Source organism: Chrysemys picta, chromosome 6, assembly GCF_011386835.1.
Source record: "Chrysemys picta bellii isolate R12L10 chromosome 6, ASM1138683v2, whole genome shotgun sequence".
NCBI classification, from domain to species: Eukaryota; Metazoa; Chordata; order Testudines; family Emydidae; genus Chrysemys; species Chrysemys picta.
In genome coordinates this window covers 2,753,361-2,771,963 of record NC_088796.1, presented here as the reverse complement: position 1 = coordinate 2,771,963, position 18,603 = coordinate 2,753,361, and the positions used below count along the sequence as shown (strand labels likewise).

General features: G+C 61.1%; 2 protein-coding genes across 2 annotated transcripts; both read left to right on the top strand.

Moving 5' to 3' along the window:
• The first annotated feature begins 857 nt into the window (after positions 1-857).
• LOC135984179 (formin-2-like) lies at positions 858-12,712 on the top strand. Its single transcript, XM_065598624.1, has 7 exons — positions 858-910; positions 2,129-2,274; positions 3,731-3,910; positions 4,800-5,087; positions 6,395-6,521; positions 7,598-7,981; positions 9,017-12,712. The coding sequence occupies exons 2-7, from the start codon at positions 2,149-2,151 to the stop codon at positions 10,036-10,038; spliced, it is 2,127 nt and encodes a 708-aa protein (XP_065454696.1). The 5' UTR covers positions 858-910; positions 2,129-2,148; the 3' UTR covers positions 10,039-12,712.
• Positions 12,713-13,961: 1,249 nt separating this feature from the next.
• LOC135984178 (protein huluwa-like) lies at positions 13,962-16,717 on the top strand. Its single transcript, XM_065598623.1, has 3 exons — positions 13,962-14,132; positions 15,517-15,730; positions 16,393-16,717. Exons 1-3 carry the CDS (start codon positions 14,115-14,117, stop codon positions 16,572-16,574), a joined length of 414 nt encoding a protein of 137 aa, XP_065454695.1. The 5' UTR covers positions 13,962-14,114; the 3' UTR covers positions 16,575-16,717.
• The last annotated feature ends 1,886 nt before the right edge of the window (positions 16,718-18,603 follow it).

The window sequence follows — 18,603 nt, the reverse complement described above, 5'->3', positions numbered from 1 at the left end:
AGTGTAACCAACTCAGCAACACTGCCTGAGTCTGCAGAGAGCCTGAGCCCATTGCAGTGAGAGGAGGAGCTGTCCCAAGTGACTGACGCAGCGATGCTGCCCAACTCTGCAGACAGCCCGAGCAGGGAGGAGCGCCCAGTGAATCTCAATGGAGTGATAATACCAAGCCCCTAGCAGCCTCACCCCAGCAGCAACAGCCCAGCTCCTGGGGGGAAGAACTGGGGGCCCCTGCTGCTCCCAGCGGGGCGGGGGGGGCAGCTACCCATCTGGGGGGAAGAAGGAACCCTGTGCAGCTCTCCAAGATGTTTAGCTGAAGTCGATTAGGAACAGGTTGGAACTAGTCTGTCCCGAGCCCCGCTGAAACCCAGATCAGAGCGTCCACATGGTGTTTGCTCCACTTTGACTCCATCGGTTTCAATTCGCCCCATTGGTCAAACTGGTGCCACTTTCCCATGCAGAGAAGGCCTGAGAGTAAAGGCTTGAAACCCTGGGGCGCCCCAGGCTCAGCGAGGGGGCTGGCCGTTCTCGGGGTGCCTGGGAACCACACCCCCACGAGTCCCGATGTCCCTCTGCTCTGCCCATGGGGATGCACCGCTCTGAATCCTGCTGAGCATGGGGTGAGCCGGGCGGGCTGGGGACACATGGGGGAGCACAGGAGCGCTGGGCCCGGGGCGGGGGGCTGCTGTAAAGGGGATACTCCACGTTAGCCCCTGGGAGCCTGACCCCCCCTTGCCCGCTGCCCAGGCCTGGACAGGGCAATGCGCTGGCCCTCCAGGGCTCTGCTACACTGGTGTGGGCGTGGCTAATGCAGTGGGCGGAGTCCTTGGGAGCCAGACTCTTTAAAGAGCCAGGTGGAGGGCAGGGGGGCAGACTGCAGGCAGCTGTGTCTGGAGTCAGTCCTGGGACAGAGGTAAGGGTACCTGGCTGGGGGGAGCTCTGTGAGGGGCCGTGGGAGCCGGGCCTGGTCTGAAATGCAGGGCTGGTGCTCCCTGCTCCCCAACTGGTTTGAAAGCTCCCCTGGAGGGGGCAGAGGAAGCAGCCCTTGTAGGGATGCTGGTGCTGGCTCCACATGGGGGGCTGGACCCATGACTGCTCCAGCCCCACGTGGCCCTGAGTCTGCCTTGGGGGGTGCTGGACACTGGCTCCATGAGAGCGTAACACCGCCTAGGCTGGGGGAGATGCCAGCGGGGTGCTGGGGGAGATCAGCCTGGATTCCCTGCCCCCAGCTGGGTAGCCCCGGCTGGTCCTTTGGCCCCAGTCTGTATGGGCTGGGGTGATTCTCCTGAGGGGCCAGCTGGCTTCTGCTCTCCCAGCACCCCCTGGTGAGGGGCCAGGTGTGGGAGCGAGTGAGTTTAGGGGACTGGGGATCATGGGCTGCGCTTGTGAAGGCCTTGTCCTTGCTGGCCGCTGGGCTGCAATTCGGTCACTTGCTGTGTCCAGTCAATGCTGAAATGTCAGGGAATATTCCCGGCATCCCCTGCTGCTTTGGGGGGCACAGGGAGCCCCTGCAGCTCGTTAGCCCATGAAATCCTCCACTACCTGGGCAGTTGTCTCTAGCTCAGACTGGCTGATTGCACCCATTAGCACCTCCCAGGATAACAATAGCCCATCCTCCCACACACTGAATGCTTATCTCCCCAGGGTGGGGAATGGGGCACACCCTACCCTGGCTGGGGGAGGCTGGTATGGAGGGGAGGGGACTGGGGGTGCACACACAATCCCTGGTCTGGGAAAGGGGTTCAGACAGCTGCTGGCAGGAGCCTGGTATGGGAGGGAGGGAAATGGGGGGCACACAGACACCCTGTCAGGGGGAGTAGTGGGGAGTCCCTGAAATAATAGGGGGCAGGGAGGGGGGCTCCTGGGAGGAACGGGGAGATGCACAGCACCCTGGTGTATGCAGTGAGCTCTGGTGCATGTGACCCACCTGGCACCTCTCTGAGGGCATTAGCACCGGTACCTGCAGGTCTCTGAGCAGCCAGCCCCTGTGTGTGGCCTGGCAAGCCCCCGCCACGTGGCTGCACTGCCCCTGTGTAATCCAGGGCTTGCCCCTCTTTGGCTCCCAGCGGCTCGCCCTGCGAACTCCCTGGGTGCAGACAGCCCCCGACTCTCTCCTGCCTCCCCCCAACAGCAGTCGCGGCACCGGGCCCCATGAGCCAGACTCCGCTCCAGATCCTGGTGCTCGGCCCAGAGGCCTCTGGGAAATCCACCATGACCAGACGCCTGCTCCGCGAAGGGGGCGACAGCTGGAAAAGTCTGGAGAAACCCCAGAAAGAGGTAACCGCGGCCAGGGAGCGTCCGCAGGCAGACGAGTGTCCTTTAGCCCCGTCCCCCACCTCTTGCTCCCAGAGCCTGGGCTGGACGGCATGCAGGGGAGCTCTGCCATGAGATGGTCCATGAGGTCCCTCGGCCAACGCCCAGTCTACGGGGGACCCACAAACGGTGGGGCTGGGGTTTCCGCAAAGCGTTTCTGCAGGCCCCCCCCCCCCATTGCTGGCAGAGCGGATGGGCTCGGAATGACTCGGGGTCTTTTCTCCGGGCAGCTGGAGGACGCAGTCCTGCCGAGTGAGGATTTCTCAGCCCTCACGCCCAGGGGAAGGGGAGTTGGAGCCCAATGAGCTCTTCTCCCAAGGCCTTGTCTTGCCGCCCTTCCGATGTAGCCGCTAGCTCGGCCCGAGAACAGGGTCAGTGCCGCTGTACCAACAGCTCTTCCCCGAGGGGAGGATAACTGGGCCTTCGCCTGGGGGTGCGCCAGTGTAACCGTCCTGGTCAGAATCGCCCCTCACCGGCACTGCGCCCCAGGCCGAGGGCTAGTGACACGGACGTGCCAAACAAAAGCAGGTTAGGTGCTGTGAAATCAACTCCCGGCCTGAGCTGGGGGTCGCTTCCTTCTCCTCGGCGTTCCAGGAGCTCCCCAGTCGCCCAGGGAGGTTCCCAGGGAAATGGGGCTTCGCTTTCCAGTGAACACACAGTGCTGGGACAGCCTGCCCGGCCTCTGTCCAGCAAAGCAGCGAGTTTCCCCACGGAGCCCCTGGCTGGGCGAGGAAGCCCGGCTGCTCCCCATTTGCCTGGGGAGGGGCAGATCAGTAGTTCTGGGTGCTGCAGAGCTGGCCGAGCCCCTGGGGGTGCGACTCCGAGGTCCACGCTTGAGAATCGAGCCCGAGTGCGTCTCAGATTGCGTGCCCCAAACCAGTGCCCGCCCCTGGGAATTCAGCCCCAAGACCAGTGCTTCATTTCTGCCAGGGCTTGGCAGTTTGTTGCCCCTGGGCTTGCTGCATCAGTAACGAATGTAAAACAATTGCTTGAGCTCCAGCACCTCTTTCGTTACTAATTAAGCGCTGCCCAAGGCCTGGCCCAAGGGCAGCAGCTGGTGGCAGAAGCAGGATTAGAACCACTGACTCCCAGGCACCCGTGTGTTCCTCAGCCAGGCTGCCCCGGCGTGAGCTCGCTGTCCTGTAGCTGAGATACCCTCCCAGTTGTGCCGGGTGCGTCAGACAAAGGGCAGCTCCCTGTCCCGAGGAGATCGGTCTCTGGGACACCCGCAAGGCCCGTTCCCATAGACTCCTGGCACCCTGGGTGGCATGGCTGCCGCACGCTGAGGGGGATGATGGGCAGGGGGGCGAAGGGAGGCTGAGGTTTGCTGCAGCTGGTTGCTCTGTGGGCACCTCGTCTAATGATAAGTGGCTCTGGTTGGCTCCTACGAGAACTGTAACCAGCGTCCCTCCCCGTGCAGACTGGGAAGAGCCCCCCCACGCAGGCCCGGGGGCTGGACAGGCCGAGAGCAGAGCAGCACCAGGGCGCAGCCCCCAGTCACCTTCAGCAGCACTTCAAGACTCCAAAGTACGAGGTCATTGTTGTCGAGTCCCTGGAGCCCGGGGGGCTGCCCGGTAACCCATTCCCAGGCAGCGCTCCGGTAAGTGCCAGGCCGGGGGGTGCATTACCAGAATGGCTGGGGCTGGCTGGGGTCCTGGTTGGTGGGGAGCTCGCTGACAAACCCAGGATCCTCTGGCTGGGTGCTGACGCAAGGTAGAAACTCACCCAGGGCTGTGGGCGAGGGGCGTGGTTCTCCAGCACTTGGAGGCTGCATCAAGGCAGGGTCTCCGGCGGGAGGCCGGACGGGAAGATTTAACCGTCTCTTCCGGCTTCAAAACTCTAGATCTTGCTTTAAAGACTTCCTGCCGCTAACCCACTTTAGCCCACGTCTGCGTGCCGCGTGCTCGTTCTCGGAACGCCGGCCAGGGCTCGGTCAGACCCTGGGCCGTGGCCACCCAGGTACCTTGGACAGCCGAACGGGGGGCTCGGCCATGGTGCCCTTTGTCCGACCCGCCAGCCAAGAAATGTCTGTAATTCTGCTGCTGCCCTTTAATTCTCCCCCAGGAGATCGCAGGGCACATGGCCCTACCAGTAACTACACGTCAGGCCATGGCTGTCAGCCCTTGGCTCCCTCTTCCCCCCCCTGCACCCCACTCCTGTCTCCTTCCTCCCTTTCCTCTTCTCTGGGGGAGGAGGGGGTTTGCCCCCCTAGTCACTACTGCCCTCCCCCACCCCGCCCAGCTCACCCCAAAGAGGGTATCTGCACCCTGCCCTGCAGTGGAATCCCAACACCTGCCCTGCGGCCGCCCCCAGCACCGGATCGCGCGCCCGGCCCCAGTGGGTGGGGGCTGCTCTGTGCTCTGGATGGGCGGCTGTTACGTCGCTGGTGCGTGGCCCCAGCACTCGTGTCTGTGGGTTCCTGGCTTTGCATGCGTCGCGTCGGTAGCACCCGGGTTCTCTGGGCATTAACCAGCTCTTGTCTCCCCCAGGCCGGCGCTGCCGTGCTGCTGGTCCCTGCGGCCGGGGGACAGCATGAGGCCAGCCGCGCTGTCACCTGCCAGCAGGTCCTCTTGGCCTGCAACCTGCCGGCCAAGCAGCTTGTCGTCTGTGTGAACAAGATGGATGCCACGCAGCCTCCCTACAGCCGCCAGCGCTACCGGGAGATCACCCAGGCAGTGTGCGTCTGCCTCCGCCAGTTGGGCAAGAACCCAGCAACTGTGGCTTTTCTCCCCATCTCGGGCTTGCATGGGGACAACCTGCTGGAACCCAGCTCCAGGGTAAGTCTGGGGCCTAGGCACCCTGGGAAGCAGGGGAGGTGGTGCCTCGGGCCCGGGCCAGACCCACGGAGGCATGTAGGCGCTTAGCGCTCCCCGAAATCATTGGGCGCCAGGCAGTAGGGTACCTCTGGGGAGCAGGGCCGTAATGCCCAGGCTGTCTCCTGTCCCTGCTCTTCCAGTCCTCAGCATTAAACTGGCCCTGCTCTGCCGGCCGGGGCCCGGTCTCTCCTGTTCCAAGCACAGAAGGCCTGTGGCTCTGAGGGGAAAGCCAGGCTCAGGAACCCGCTCTTGGCTAACCACCCTTCTCCCTGGTCACCCTCCACCGTGTGTCTGCTGAGCTCCCTGGGGCAGGGACTGCCTGGGCTGTGTCCAGCACAGGGGCCCTGGGGCTGCTAGACGTGACAGAGAGTGAATAGTATTGTCTCCTTTCCCTCGCCACGCAGAGGCCATTAAACCCCAGGAGAGGCCAGGTGCGTAACGCACCGCTGGAAGGCGCTCGATACTACGGTGATGAGTGCAAGACGGAAACATCTGTAGGTTAATAGATCCCCAGGTTCCAAGGCTAGAAGGGACCATTGTGGTCTGTGGCCTCGTGCACAAGGCAGGCCAGAGACCTGCCCTGAAATAATTCCTACAGCAGATCATAAGAACAGCCAGACTGAGTCAGACCAAAGGTCCCTCTAGCCCAGTATCCTGTCTGCCGACAGTGGCCAATGCCAGGTGCCCCAGAGGGAGTGAACAGAAGAGGGAATCATCAAGTGATCCATCCCCTGTCGCCGTTCCCAGCTTCTGTCAGTGAGAATTTTAGGGACGCCTAGAGCATGAGGCTGTGCCACTGAACATCCTGGCTAATAGCCACTGATGGACTGTCCTACAGGAATTGATCTAGATCTTTTTTTTGAACCCTGTTATAGTTTTGGCCTTCACAACATCCTCTGGCAAGGAGTTTCACAGGTTGACTGTGTGTTGTGTGAAGAAATACTTCCTTTTGTTTGTTTTTAAACCTGCTGCCTATTAATTTCATTGGGTGGCCCCTGGTTCTTGTGTTCTGAGAAGAAAAACATCCAATCTCGATTTGAAACTTGTCAGTGATGGAGAATCCATTACGAACCTTAGTTCCGATGGTTAACGACCCTCTGTCAGAAATGTACACCTTGTTCCAGTCTGAATGTGTCTAGCTTCGACCTGCCGCCATTAAGCCATTCCAGCAGGCAGGGGAGACGAGACATTGCCTTGGCGAGGTTCCCCTTGAGCAGGGGATCTGCCCTCGTTACCAGACAGTAACGTGGAAATCCTGCCCCTTGCAGATGCCCTGGTTCCGAGGCTGGGCAGGCACTAGGAAGCGGGGCGGTACCATGGCCACCAGCCTGCAGCAGGTCCTGGATTCTATTGTCCTTGGGCAGCCCCAGCAGGACTCCGACTACACAAGTGGAGGTGGGTGGTAATTTGCCTCGTTAGGCTGGTGTGAGGGGGTTGGGGGGTCTCCAGCACAGCGCTGGGGACGGGCCTGAGTCGCGCACACTCACAGGAAACTGCTTGGGCTGCAATGACTGACGCGGCCACCCCTGGGGCTAGAGGTGCCTGATACAGGGAGCCCCATGTGCCACAGAGCAGCACCCTGGGCGCCAGAGGCCAGGATACCCCATGGAGTGAGTTTCTGGCACCCTCAGCTGGCTCAGCAAAGGGCCCTCCTGGAGCCCTCGCCGTCCCCAGGAGAGTAGGTTAGCCTTAGCTCAGAACCTGGCACGGCCCCGCTCAGTCAGCATCCACACACGGCTCGGTTCTCGGTGCTGACCCTGCCTCAGTAGGGCTTTGCTTCCTCCTGGGGCGCAGCCAGAATATAGGGCCTGGGACCTCCAGCCCCTGCTTCCCAGGACAGCCTGCATCAGGAGACACCCCCGTACTCCTGCTGTCCCCATCCACTGTGCCTTGGCACCGGCCACCCCGCAGGGCGAGGGGCTCGTGCAAACGCGGAGCCCCTCCCTAGTCTACAGCCCCGTCCTTAGCAGATACCGGTCCCTAGCAACGCCATCCTGTGGCTCAGTGGGGCGCCCCGCCTGGGACTAGCGCTCCGTTCTGCTCCCCCCATCTCTAGAGAAGGAGGGGGCTGAAGTCAGCCAGGCTAGGAGGGGCTGAGGTTAAGGCATGGATCATCGATCTGACCTCCTGTCTGTCCCAGGCCAGCTCCCGCACTCTAAACCCAGCCAGCGCTAGACCAAAGGATTACAGAACCCACCTGGGGCAGGGAGCAGGCAGATTGCCTGGGGAACTCACTGCCACAAGGTCCAGTGAGCGTCCATATGGCTGTCTGTATCGGAGCATAGCCAACCGCTAACAGACGGGGCTGGGGAGGAGCCGGGCCTTCCTAGGCAGCGGCTGGCTCTGCCCATGGGTGGAGCTGGGGTGCTGGGCCAGGCAGACCGGTACAGCAGTGCTAACACACCTGGCTGTGGCACCTGCTTGCTACTGACCTCTCCCTCTCTCTTCTTCCCAAAACGGCGCTGGCCCAGTGTGGTCAGAGGCGGAGATGAGGAGCCTGCTCTCGGTCTGGAAAGGCATAGCAGGCCGGGTGGCGCATGGCGTGCCGCTGGCCCGGGAGATGTCCCTGGAGCTCATGGGAGCGGGAGTCAGGCGATCGCCACAGCAGTGTCGTGTGAAGGCCAATGCCATGATGAAGCAGTACTTCTACCGCCAGATTGGGGCGGGGCGGGGCCGCTGCCCGTTCTACCAGGAGCTGCACGCGATCCTTGGGGGTGAGGTCACCAAGCTGATGTATGACTTGGAGCATCCCTGTGAGGACAGCGCCGGCTCGACGGACCTGGACAGCGCCGGCTCTCTCACGGAAGAGGAGTCTGACAGTGGGGAAGCAGAAGACCAGGAGATGTTTCTAGCAGGTGCTATATTGTTTGATCTCCATTAGGAGCTCTCGGGCTTGTCTACACTGGGAGCTATTCTGGATTAGCTGCCTGTGTGGACGCTCTTATTCTGAATTGAATGCTTTATCACAAGTTAGCTTAATCCACTTCCAAAGCTAAACTTGGAATAAAGCACTCAATTCAGAATAAGAGCATTCACACGGGCAACTAATCCAGAATAGCTAGTCTGCTTTAAATTTGCACCCACCCTTAATCTGAATTAACTTCTCAATGGAGACATGCCCTTTATGTCCTGGCATTAATATGTGGAGGGATGGGTGGACAGATGGCTGGCACCGTGGGGGCTGGCTGGGGCGGGGGTGGCTGCCTGGTGTTCTCTTCAGATGTCTCTGGCCGTGTACGTACCAAGCCCAGACAGTCCCACGAGCACTGATTGACACCAGGTTCCCCGAGAAGTGAATCATCTGTCCAAGCCAACCCCAGGCAAAGATCTGAGCAAGTGGGCCCTGCAGCCGGCTGTGCTGCGGCCCCGGTGGAGTAGCCGGGGGAAGCCAGACCCAGGGCCTTGCTCTGAGGCAGTTCGTGTGACTGTCTGCTCATGTGCCCCATGAAATCTCCCTGCGAGGCTGGGCGCTCCGCGGGGCAGGACACCTGGAAACCCCACCCCCAGTCTGGCCCTGGCTTTTAATGGGGCACTACCAAAGCAGCCGGCTGGCAGAGAAGCCCCTGGCTTAGCTGGGCTTGGTGAGGTGGCTGTAGGCAGGCGGGGCCTTGTCCCAGCCAGGGACAGGACACGGCAGGCTGAGCTCCTGTGACTGACGGGCCGCTCGGGCCTGGCTTCCGCTGCCTTGTAAGCCCAGGGGCCTGACTCATCAGGTGTCCAAAATCAGATGCACCCGAGTGCCAGGGCTGTAAGCCCGGTGGGACGGGCTGTGTTCCCAGGGGGCACCCGGCTCAGTGGGGCCTGATCCTGCCTGGGACCCGCAGCCAGCCTGTGCCCGTCGCTAGCTCCTGCTCTGAATCCTCACCCCGGTCTCTGCTTCTCCTCCGCAGGCCTGGAGGGTGACCCTGTGCGAATGAGCAGCACCCCCGTGCCCTGCTTAGAGGTGCCCCCAACCCTCCCAGCCTCCCCCGACGGTACCACGTCAGCCGGCCTGAAGAGGAAGGACCCGGAGCGCTCCGGCTTGCGGCTGCCGAAGAAGCCGCGAGGGGAAGCCCTTCAGGCTGGCACGCAGCCGCTGGCACCATCCCAGGGGAGTGAGGGGCCAGGCGGTTACCTTGATACCGCACTAAACTGGCAAAAGCCGATCCTGGAGACCCAGTGCCCGCTCGCTTCCACCCCACCTGTGCAGCCCTCCCACCGCCAGCCGGCCCCACCCGTCCTGCTCCTGTCCCAGCCAGCACGGCCCCAGCAGGTGCTTTCCCTGCATTGCCTGCGGGCCCCACCTCCCTGGTGCCTCACTGAGCCGGTGCCTCACCCACAGCCCCCACCCCTCCAGCTCCCATCCCTGCCGCCCCCATCTCTCCAGCTTCCATCCTCCCCCACCCACTGGCCGCAGGCCCCACCCCTCCAGCTCCCATCCCTGCCTCTGCAGCCCTGGCAGCCCCCATCTCTCCAGCTTCCATCCTCCCCCACCCACTGGCCGCAGGCCCCACCCCTCCAGCTCCCATCCCTGCCTCTGCAGCCCTGGCAGCCCCCATCTCTCCAGCTTCCATCCTCCCCCACCCACTGGCCACAGGCCCCTCCGCCACGCCCCCAGTGCGCCCCCCTGCTCCCAGCCTGCCCAAGGCAGCACTGGCAGGCCCCACCTCCGCAGCTGCCCCCCCAGCCAGAGCAGTGCCAGCAGCCCCTTCCCGTGCATCCCAAGTACACGCGGCTGCTCCCGGTCCTGTCCCAGCCACCCGCTCCGCTGCAGCATCTGCCGGCCTCTCCCCTCCAGTATCCGTCCCCTCGGCGGCCCTGCCAGCTGGCCCTGTCTCCCCAGCCCAGGCCTGCCTCCCCGCCATCCCTTCTCGACAGCCGCCCCTTGCTGCAGGCACTCTGCTGGTCCCTCGCTACCACGGCACTGGCCTGATGGCTCGGGCGCTGGCTCGCCCCGTGCCAGGGCATTGCCTGCCACAGGCAGCCAGCATCCCTCCAGTCCTGGTCAGGCCCCCTGGGCTTCAGGTGCAGCCGCGCCCCTGGCCCTGGAGGCTGTGGTGGGGAGAAAGGGGCTCTTGGAGCTGGATCTGTGCTGGGCCGGGGGTACTCTGTGTGCTGGTGAAACTGGCCCCAAATGGCCACAGGACAGCCGCAGCTTAGGCCTGCAGGTCAGCGACTTCCAGCTGTGCTTTGTGTTGGTAAGTGACAATAAAGTGTTTCCCCACAGTCCTGCCTCTGGGGTTTTCTACCCCACACCAGCCGCTCCAGGGCAAATAGGGGCCACCAAGCGTTCGCACGCAGGGCAGAAAGGTGGGGTTGGGATGCCCCTTTGGCCGGCGAGGGGAGGGTAAGTGCTGTGGGGCAGGGGCTGGGGGCGGGGGGGGAGGGGGGCTGGACTCCTGAAGGGGGCCTCTAGCTGTTACTGCAAAACACACGGCTACTGGCAAGGGCGTCCCTTAGGGCTGGACTTGGCGGTGCTGAGCTCCCAGCTGTGGGGACCAGCACTTCTCACAGTGGGGCCTCTCCATGGCAGCACAGTCTGGCTGCCCCGGGCTCTCTGCCGCCCTCCTGTGCTGGAACAAAGGGGGTTCAGCTGGTGGAGAGCCACGGTGCCTCTTGGCTGGGAGTCAGGACGCCTGGGTCCTGCTCTTGGCACTGGGGTGGTCTGCAGGGCATGGCTGTGTACCAGCCTGGGAGAAGTAGTAGGGAAAACAACTGCAAACCTCCCTGCAAGGGTCTGGCTGAGTCCTCCCCCTGCCAGGCTCTCTGCCTCTGCCACCTTGACCGCCCCTGTGAGAGCTGAGTGCCCAACAGCAGCCACCTAGTGCCAGAGTGGGCATCTCACTAAACAGCCTGCTGCACAAAGGGGCTGTGCCTCAGTTTCCCCCTCAGTTACACCAGGGGTTTGCTGGCCCTACTGTTAGGTGCTTAAGGTGATGAGCAATAGGCCCTGCCCAGAGGGCACAGCCCAATGGCACCTTTCACCCTCCCATGGGGCTGTTCCTGCAGTGGGGCGGGGGGGCTGAAGGAGTCAGCGGGGGGGAGGGTAAATCCCCCCACACTTTGCCTGGGGAGAGCTGGCTGCTTTAACCCTTTGAAGACCAGCTCTTCCTGCACCTGCCAGGGAGGGCTGGGCTAGGCTGGAGCAGGACCCCAGTCTATCCATCGTTCACGTGCAAGGGGACAGATCCCCAGGGCTCTGTATGGGGCCCGTGCTGTTCACATATTCATCAGTGATCTGGAAAAGGGGGTAAACAGTCAGCTGGAGTAGGCTGCAGATGATACAAACATAGTCAAGTCTAAAGCCGACTTGGAGGAGTTACAAAGGGACCTCACGTGACTGGGTAACACGACGGATGAAATTCAGTGTTGATAAATGCAAAGTAATGCACATTGGAAAAATCCCAACTGTACATATAAAATGATGGGGTCTAATTAGCTGTTCCCACTCAAGGAAAAGACCTTGGAGTCTTTGTGGATAGTTCTCTAACTTCCATTCAATGTGCAGCAGTAGTCAAAAAAGTGAAGAGAATGTCAGGAACAATTAGGGAAGTGCTAGATACTAAGACAGAAAATATCCTAATGCCACTAGATAAATCAATGGTACACCCACATCTTGAATAGGGTGTGCAGTTCTGGTTGCCCCATCTCAAAAATTATATATATAAAAATCGGGGTATGAAACAGCTTCTATATGAAAAGGGATTAATAAGACTAGGACTGTACAGCCTGGAAAAGAGATGATGAAGGGGGCATATGATAAAGGTCTATAAAAGTATGAACAGTGTAGAGAAAGTGAATAAGGAAGTATTTTTACCCCATCACATAACACAAGAACCAGGGGTCACACGCTGAAATGAACAGGCAGCAGGTTTAAAACAAACAAAGGGAAGTATTTCTTCACACAACGCACAGTCAACCTGTGGAACTCCTTGCCAGGGGATGTTGTGAAGGGCAAAAGTATAACTGGGTTAATAAAAGCACTAGATAAGTATATGGTGGACAGGTCCATCAGTGGCTATTCACCAAGATGGTCAGTGATACAACCCCATGCTCTGGGTGTCCCTAAACCTCTGCCTGCCCGAAGCTGGGAGTAGGCAACAGGGGCTGGATCACTAGATAATTGCCCTCTTCTGTTCATTCCCTCTGAAGCATCTAGCACCGGCTACTGTTGGTAGACAGAATATTGGGCTGGATGGACCACGGGTCTGACCCAATGTCGCCATTCTTATGCTGTGCTCTCCTGCAGGCATATCTTCATTAATGATCTGGAGGATGGCGTGGACTGCACCCTCAGCAAGTTTGCAGATGACACTAAACTGGGAGGAGTGGTAGATACGCTGGAGGGTAGGGATCGGATACAGAGGGACCTAGACAAATTGGAGGATTGGGCCAAAAAAAACCTGATGAGGTTCAACAAGGACAAGTGCAGAGGCCTACACTTAGGACAGCAGCAGAATCCCATGCACTGCTACAGACTAGGGACCGAATGGCTAGGCAGCAGTTGTGCAGAAAAGGACCTAGGGATTACAGTGGATGAGAAGCTGGATATGAGTCAACAGTGTGCCCTTGTTGCCAAGAAGGCTAACGGCATTTTGGGCTGTATTAGTAGAAGCATTGCCAGCAGATCGAGGGAAGTGATTATTCCCCTCTATTTGGCACTGGTGAGGCCTCACCTGGAGTACTGTGTCCAGTTCTGGGCCCCCTACTACAGAAGGGATGTGAACAAATTGGAGAGAGTCCAGCAGAGGACAACAAAAATGATCAGGGGGCTGGAGCACATGATTTATGAGGAGAGGCTGAGGGAACTGGGATTGTTTAGTCTGCAGAAGAGAAGAGTGAGGGGGGGATTTGATAGCTGCTTTCAACTACCTGAAAGGGGGTTTCAAAGAGGATGGATCTAGACTGTTCTCAGTGGTACCAGATCACAGAACAAGGAGCAATGGTCTCAAGTAACCCACCGCTGCTCTGCAGAGCAGCCCGGGACCCTGGGGTGCCCCTCTGTCACCCACCCCCAGGGGGGCGGGGACATGGATGCCCTGGGAAGCTGTAGCCACGCAGTGGGCTGGCTCAGCACTGGCCAGCCCTTTAAGAACTGAAGGTACTTTCAGGCCAGGGCAGAGCTGCCTGCAGCGGGGCTCCAGGCAGCGAGCAGGGCCAGGCCTGTGTGCGCCCCGGGAGCAGCCAGGGTTAAACATGGCGCCTTGCTCCCTACAGAACGCTGTGAGCTCTCCCCTTCCCGTGGTAGAGCCACTTGGGACAGGGGCATCCCCCTTCCCCCAGGGCTCCCCATGGGGCCAGGATCTCCGTCGCTGGGGGGGTAGGACTCTGCGGTGATGGATGATACTTTGCCCTCTGCTCACAGCTGCAGGGGGGACCCTAACCTAGGCGCTGCCCCCCACATCCCGGGTACCTGTCCCTGCAGGCAGCTGCAGCTCCTCAGACAGTCGCCCCCTCCCCAGGTGCAGGTGCTCAGGCCCCGGTGCACAGCTGGCTCCACTCCCAGCCCCTCCCAGCTCACAGCCATTTGTTCCCCTGCACGGCCCTGGCCAGATGTAACCAGGCCTGCAGCAGGATGGTCCCTGCAGGGGCTGTGCCCAGCCCAGCTGGGGAGGGGGCAGTTCTGCTCCTGGGGGCCCTGCAGCCCCTTCTGTGCCTGCTCATCCCCTGTGTGGTTCTGCTCTTCCTCCTCGACTGCCTGCTCCCAGCAGCCCTCCCCCGGTGACCCCCAGCAGCCCCATTGCCTGCCATGGCCCAGGCCCTGCGGTGGGACTCAGGGGCAGCACCCACTGCTCTGAGGAAGGGCTGGCTGGGTGCTCCCGGAGGCTGCCCTGCTGTAGCCTGGGGCCTGCTTGGCCCTGCAATTCTAGGAGGCCTCCCAGAAACCTGCCCCCCTGCTGCAGCCAGGCCCAGCAAAGGGCTCCCCCCTGGGCCAGGGCATCTCAAGGGACCGTCTCTTCCAGTGACCTAGACGCACGTCCCCTGCCAGTGCCTCCCAACACCCCTGCCATGGCCTCGGGCTCTGGGGTAAGTAACCACTGGAGAGCAGCGATTGCCCTGCCTGGCTCTGGTCTCATCTGCAGCTCCCCTTCCTGGGGCCACATCCCAGGGTGCTGCCTGGGCCCTGTCTCCGTTCCACCCTCAGTGGGGCATCCAGCCCGTCCTTGGGGTGGCTGTTCCCAGCCTCCCACATCTGTCGGGTACCAGCCCTGCTCCCTCTGGTTCCTTGGAGGTGGCTAGCACTGCCCCCCTTTAGCCCTGCTGGGTGGGCTGGCCCCCGGGCAGGCTTGTCACAGCCCCAATGCCATTTGGGGTGTAAGCCCCCTGTCTCAGAGCCTGGGGTGGGGGCAGGCCCCTTGGGGACCCTCTGGCAACCCTGAAGCTTGGCTTTCCCTGGCCGCAGGGCAGGCGAGTTGGCAGCTATTAAAGCTGGGGTGGGCAGGGCAGAGACGGGCGCAGGCAGAACTGGGCCCCAGGTGGTGAACGCCAGCCTCTCCCTCTGGTGAGGGACGTGGGCGTGGGTCAGACCTGGGGCCTGTCTAGCTCAGGGGCCCTGCTCTGACAGTGGCAGCACCAACCGCTTTGGAGAAGGCACCAGACCCCATGTGGGAGCAGCAGTGGGATAATCTGACCCCAGCATTAAGTGTTATCGTTTTACTGTTGTAACACCTGGGACCCCCAGTCCTGGGCTAGGGCCCTGCAGCGCTAGGTGCTGTACAAACAGAGATCCCGGCCCCAGAGGGTTTGCGGTCTGAGTCTGGTGTTCATGTGAACGCCCATGCCCTCGCCGAACTGCACCTAGCTCTTGGCCTTAATGTCCTCCTGTGGCAATGAGTACCACAGGCCAGGTGGCTGTTGTGCGGGAGGGGGGGAAGGGAGAAGCATTTCTTCATCTGTTTTTGAATGTGCCCTTTTGCATTTTGTGGAGTGTCCTATTGCTCTTGGGTTATGGGAAGTGGGTGACTCCCCCCTCTACCCCCGGCCCCTCCCAAGGATCACTGTCATGGGGGATGGGGGCAGGAGACGGGGCAGGAGACAGGGCAGTTGCTGACCTGCCCCCTGTCTGCACAGGCCCATGTAGGTGGGTTGCTCAGTGTGGAGATGGCAGACGGGCTGTCTTCAGCTTCTTCCCCACACCCCCCTTGGGGTCCTGGCTGTAGTCTAACCCAGACACTTACTGCCCGTCTCCCCAGAACATTCCCCTGAGGTGCTGGCTGGCACCAGGGTGCTGGAGGGTGGGACTGGGCACACGCATGTACCGGCTGCTGGATGAGGGGTGCATGGGGTGCACTCTGCACCTACCCACCAGGATCACTCCCACTTGCTCCAGAGCTGAGGGGTGCTGGTTCTCTTCCCAGCCATGCTGTCCTGGCCCAGAGCTGTATCTTAATCCCACCCGCTCCTGCTGCAGGTCACCCCAAAGGGGACGTTCCCCCAGAGACGCACCAGCACCCAGAGAACGGCTCGCACCGCCCACCCCACCTTCCCCACTCCCGTGGGCTTGGTGCCTTTTGAATACGGCAGCAGCATCCGGCAGGGGGATGACGAGCCGGCCCCGTCGAACTCTGCCAACTTCACCGCCTCCCTGGGGCCGGGCATGGACAGCGACTTCAGAGCCAGTGCCGGTGAGCTGCTCGCCAGCCCTGAGCTGGGGGTGGGGAAAGGAGCTCGCCTGGGAGCTAGCAGGCTCGGGTCTTCCCCATCCAGGGGCGAGTGCTGTCTGGCCTCCTGGGGGGCTGTCTTCCCCCATGATTCCCAGCTCACTGGCTGGGCCTGGAGTCCGGCACGATAGGGTGACCAGACAGCAAATATGAAAAATTGGGACGGGGGTGGGGAGTAATAGAAGCCTATATAAGAAAAAGACCCCAAAATCGGGACTGTCCCTATAAAATTGGGACATCTGGTCACCCAATGGCACAAGCTGTGCCAGCCAGCGTTGGGCTTGGCGGAGTCTCTCAACTCTGGGGCAAGGGAGGAGATGGGGATTGAGTCTTAAATGCTCCTTGGCTGCCTGTGTTGGCTTTAAAGGGATCTGTCGACTTGGGTATCTAAGGACTTGTCTGCACTATCCCTTACGCCGACGTAACTTGTGTTGCTCAGGGCAGGGTGTGACCCTCGGGCTGTCTGTCCGCCTGTCCTAGCTACCACGGCTGTAACTACCAGCGTCAATGCTGTGACGCCCCCGTCTTTGCCTACAGCCCGAGCTGGGGGGATGAGAACCGGGGGTGGGGGGTGGCCACCCACCCACCCACCTGCCTTTCTAGCATCTCCACCTTGTGTCCCGCAGGAATCTCGTTGCGGGTCGTGTCATCGGACAGCGAAGAGGGTGCCGGCATGGCGGGGAGGTGCCCCCAGGCCTCGGGAGGGCTGGAGTGGGACTACTATGACCCAAGCTACAAGAGGAGACAAGCCCAGCTCTGCCGGCCCCCCAAGCTGCCCCTCACCTGCAGCCAGCAGTACTGGCTGTAGCCGTGTGTCCGGCATGGCTGCTCGACCGAGCCTCTGGGATGGCAGCGTGGCCACACCATCAGGTAGTCAGCTGCCTCCCCGAAGAGCTGGCCTGGACATGGGAGGATATTGGTTTTACTGTGTATTTATTTTACTGTATCTCCGCTGACTTGGGCTCTGGCTTGTCAAGAACAGGGCAACAGAGCCCCTGAATGTCTGTTGTCGCCTACGTATTGTGCATCACAATACATCTCCCTCTCCCCCTCCACACCAGTGCCCGTCATGCCACCGGCAGCCCCTCAGACACAGCCCATCCCCACTGATCACTGCCACTAGCCCAGCACTGCCTCTAACTCACTTCCTGTGGCTCACGCTGCTGGGCTGCCAGAACGCTCTCCTTTCCCACGGGGATCGCTCTAGACGTGGGTCCCTATTTAGCAGGAAGCATCCGGAAGGGTGGAAGGACACGCTCCCGAGCTCACAGCCGTACTCACAACCGGCAGCCCTGTCAGAAAACATCCCAAACCACTGGGGCAGGGGGAGAGGCCTTGTAAATATTTCTGTGTTTTCTCTATTGAATTAAAGTTGCTGGAACTTTTTATTACTGGTGTGTGGTCTCCTCTGTCTGTGGGCGACGGCTGGGGAGGGGAACTGAAGACCACAAAGCAGAAATGTGACTGGAAACGAGCCCTGGGGCTGCCAGGTTGGCTGGTTTTATTTTTAACAGCCCAAGAACTGAAAGTGAAACTCGTGCATCTCTGCCCAAGCAGCACGGGGCGGGGGCAGCAGCAGCTCTGACACAAGTAGGGTTACCATATTTCAGCGAGCAAAAAAGAGGACGGGAGGAGCCCCGCCCTAGCCCCGCCCCTGCCCCTCCCACTTCCCGCCCCCCCCTGACCTCCCAACCCTCCCCCCGTTCCTTGTCCCCTGACTACCCCCTCCTGGGACCCCTGCCCCTAACTGCCCCCCAGGACTATCTAAGCCTCCCTGCCTCTTGTCCCCTGACTGCCCCAACCTTTATCCACACCCCCACCCCCAGACAGACCCCTGGGACTCCCACGCCCCATCCAACCACTCCCCACCCACTGACAGCCCCCCCCCAGAACTCCCAACCCATCTAAACCCCTCTGCTCCCTGTCCCCTGACTGCTCCGATCCCTCTCCGCACTCCTGCCCCCTAACAGCCCCCCCCAGAACTCCCAACCCATCTAAACCCCTCTGCTCCCTGTCCCCTGACTGCTCCGATCCCTCTCCCCACTCCTGCCCCCTGACAGCTCCCCCCCAGAACTCCCAGCCCCCTACCCCCCCCGCTCCTTGTCCCCTGACTGCTCCGATCCCTCTCCCCACTCCTGCCCCCTGACAGCTCCCCCCAGAACTCCCAACCCATCTAAACCCCTCTGCTCCCTGTCCCCTGACTGCTCCGATCCCTCTCTCCACTCCTGCCCCCTGACAGCTCCCCCCCAGAACTCCCAGCCCCCTACCCCCCCCCCCGCTCCTTGTCCCCTAACTGCCCCCTCCTAAGACCCCCCCCCAACTGCCCCCCAGGACCCTACCCCCTACCTGTACCCTGACTGCCCAAAACTTTCTCCACTGCCCCCAAAAAGCCCCCCCCGTTTCTTGACCTCCACCTCCAGAACCTTCCTGCCCCCTGACCTCCTTACCCTGCTGCTCAGAACAGAGTGTTGGGCTCTGTGCAGCCGAGCCGGACACGTGGCTGAGCTCCCGAGCACAACAAAACCCGGTCTGGCCCTGCACAACAAAACCCGGTCTGGCCCTGCACAGTGTTGCCGGACTGGGCTGCAAGGCAGCTGCTGGCTCAGAATGCAGGGCGGATCCGGCTCCTCTACAGCTGCTCCCGAGTCCAGCCCGGGACTTCCCTGCAGCCCTCCCAGCCACTCTCTGCTAATCCCGGACATTGTGAGAGCTTTGCAAATTCCCCCCGGACGCTATTTTTAGCACACAAAAGGAGGACATGTCCGGGGAAATCCGGACGTATGGTAACCCTAGACACAAGGACAAGGTCTCCTCTCTTAAAAACAGAAGGAAAAGGG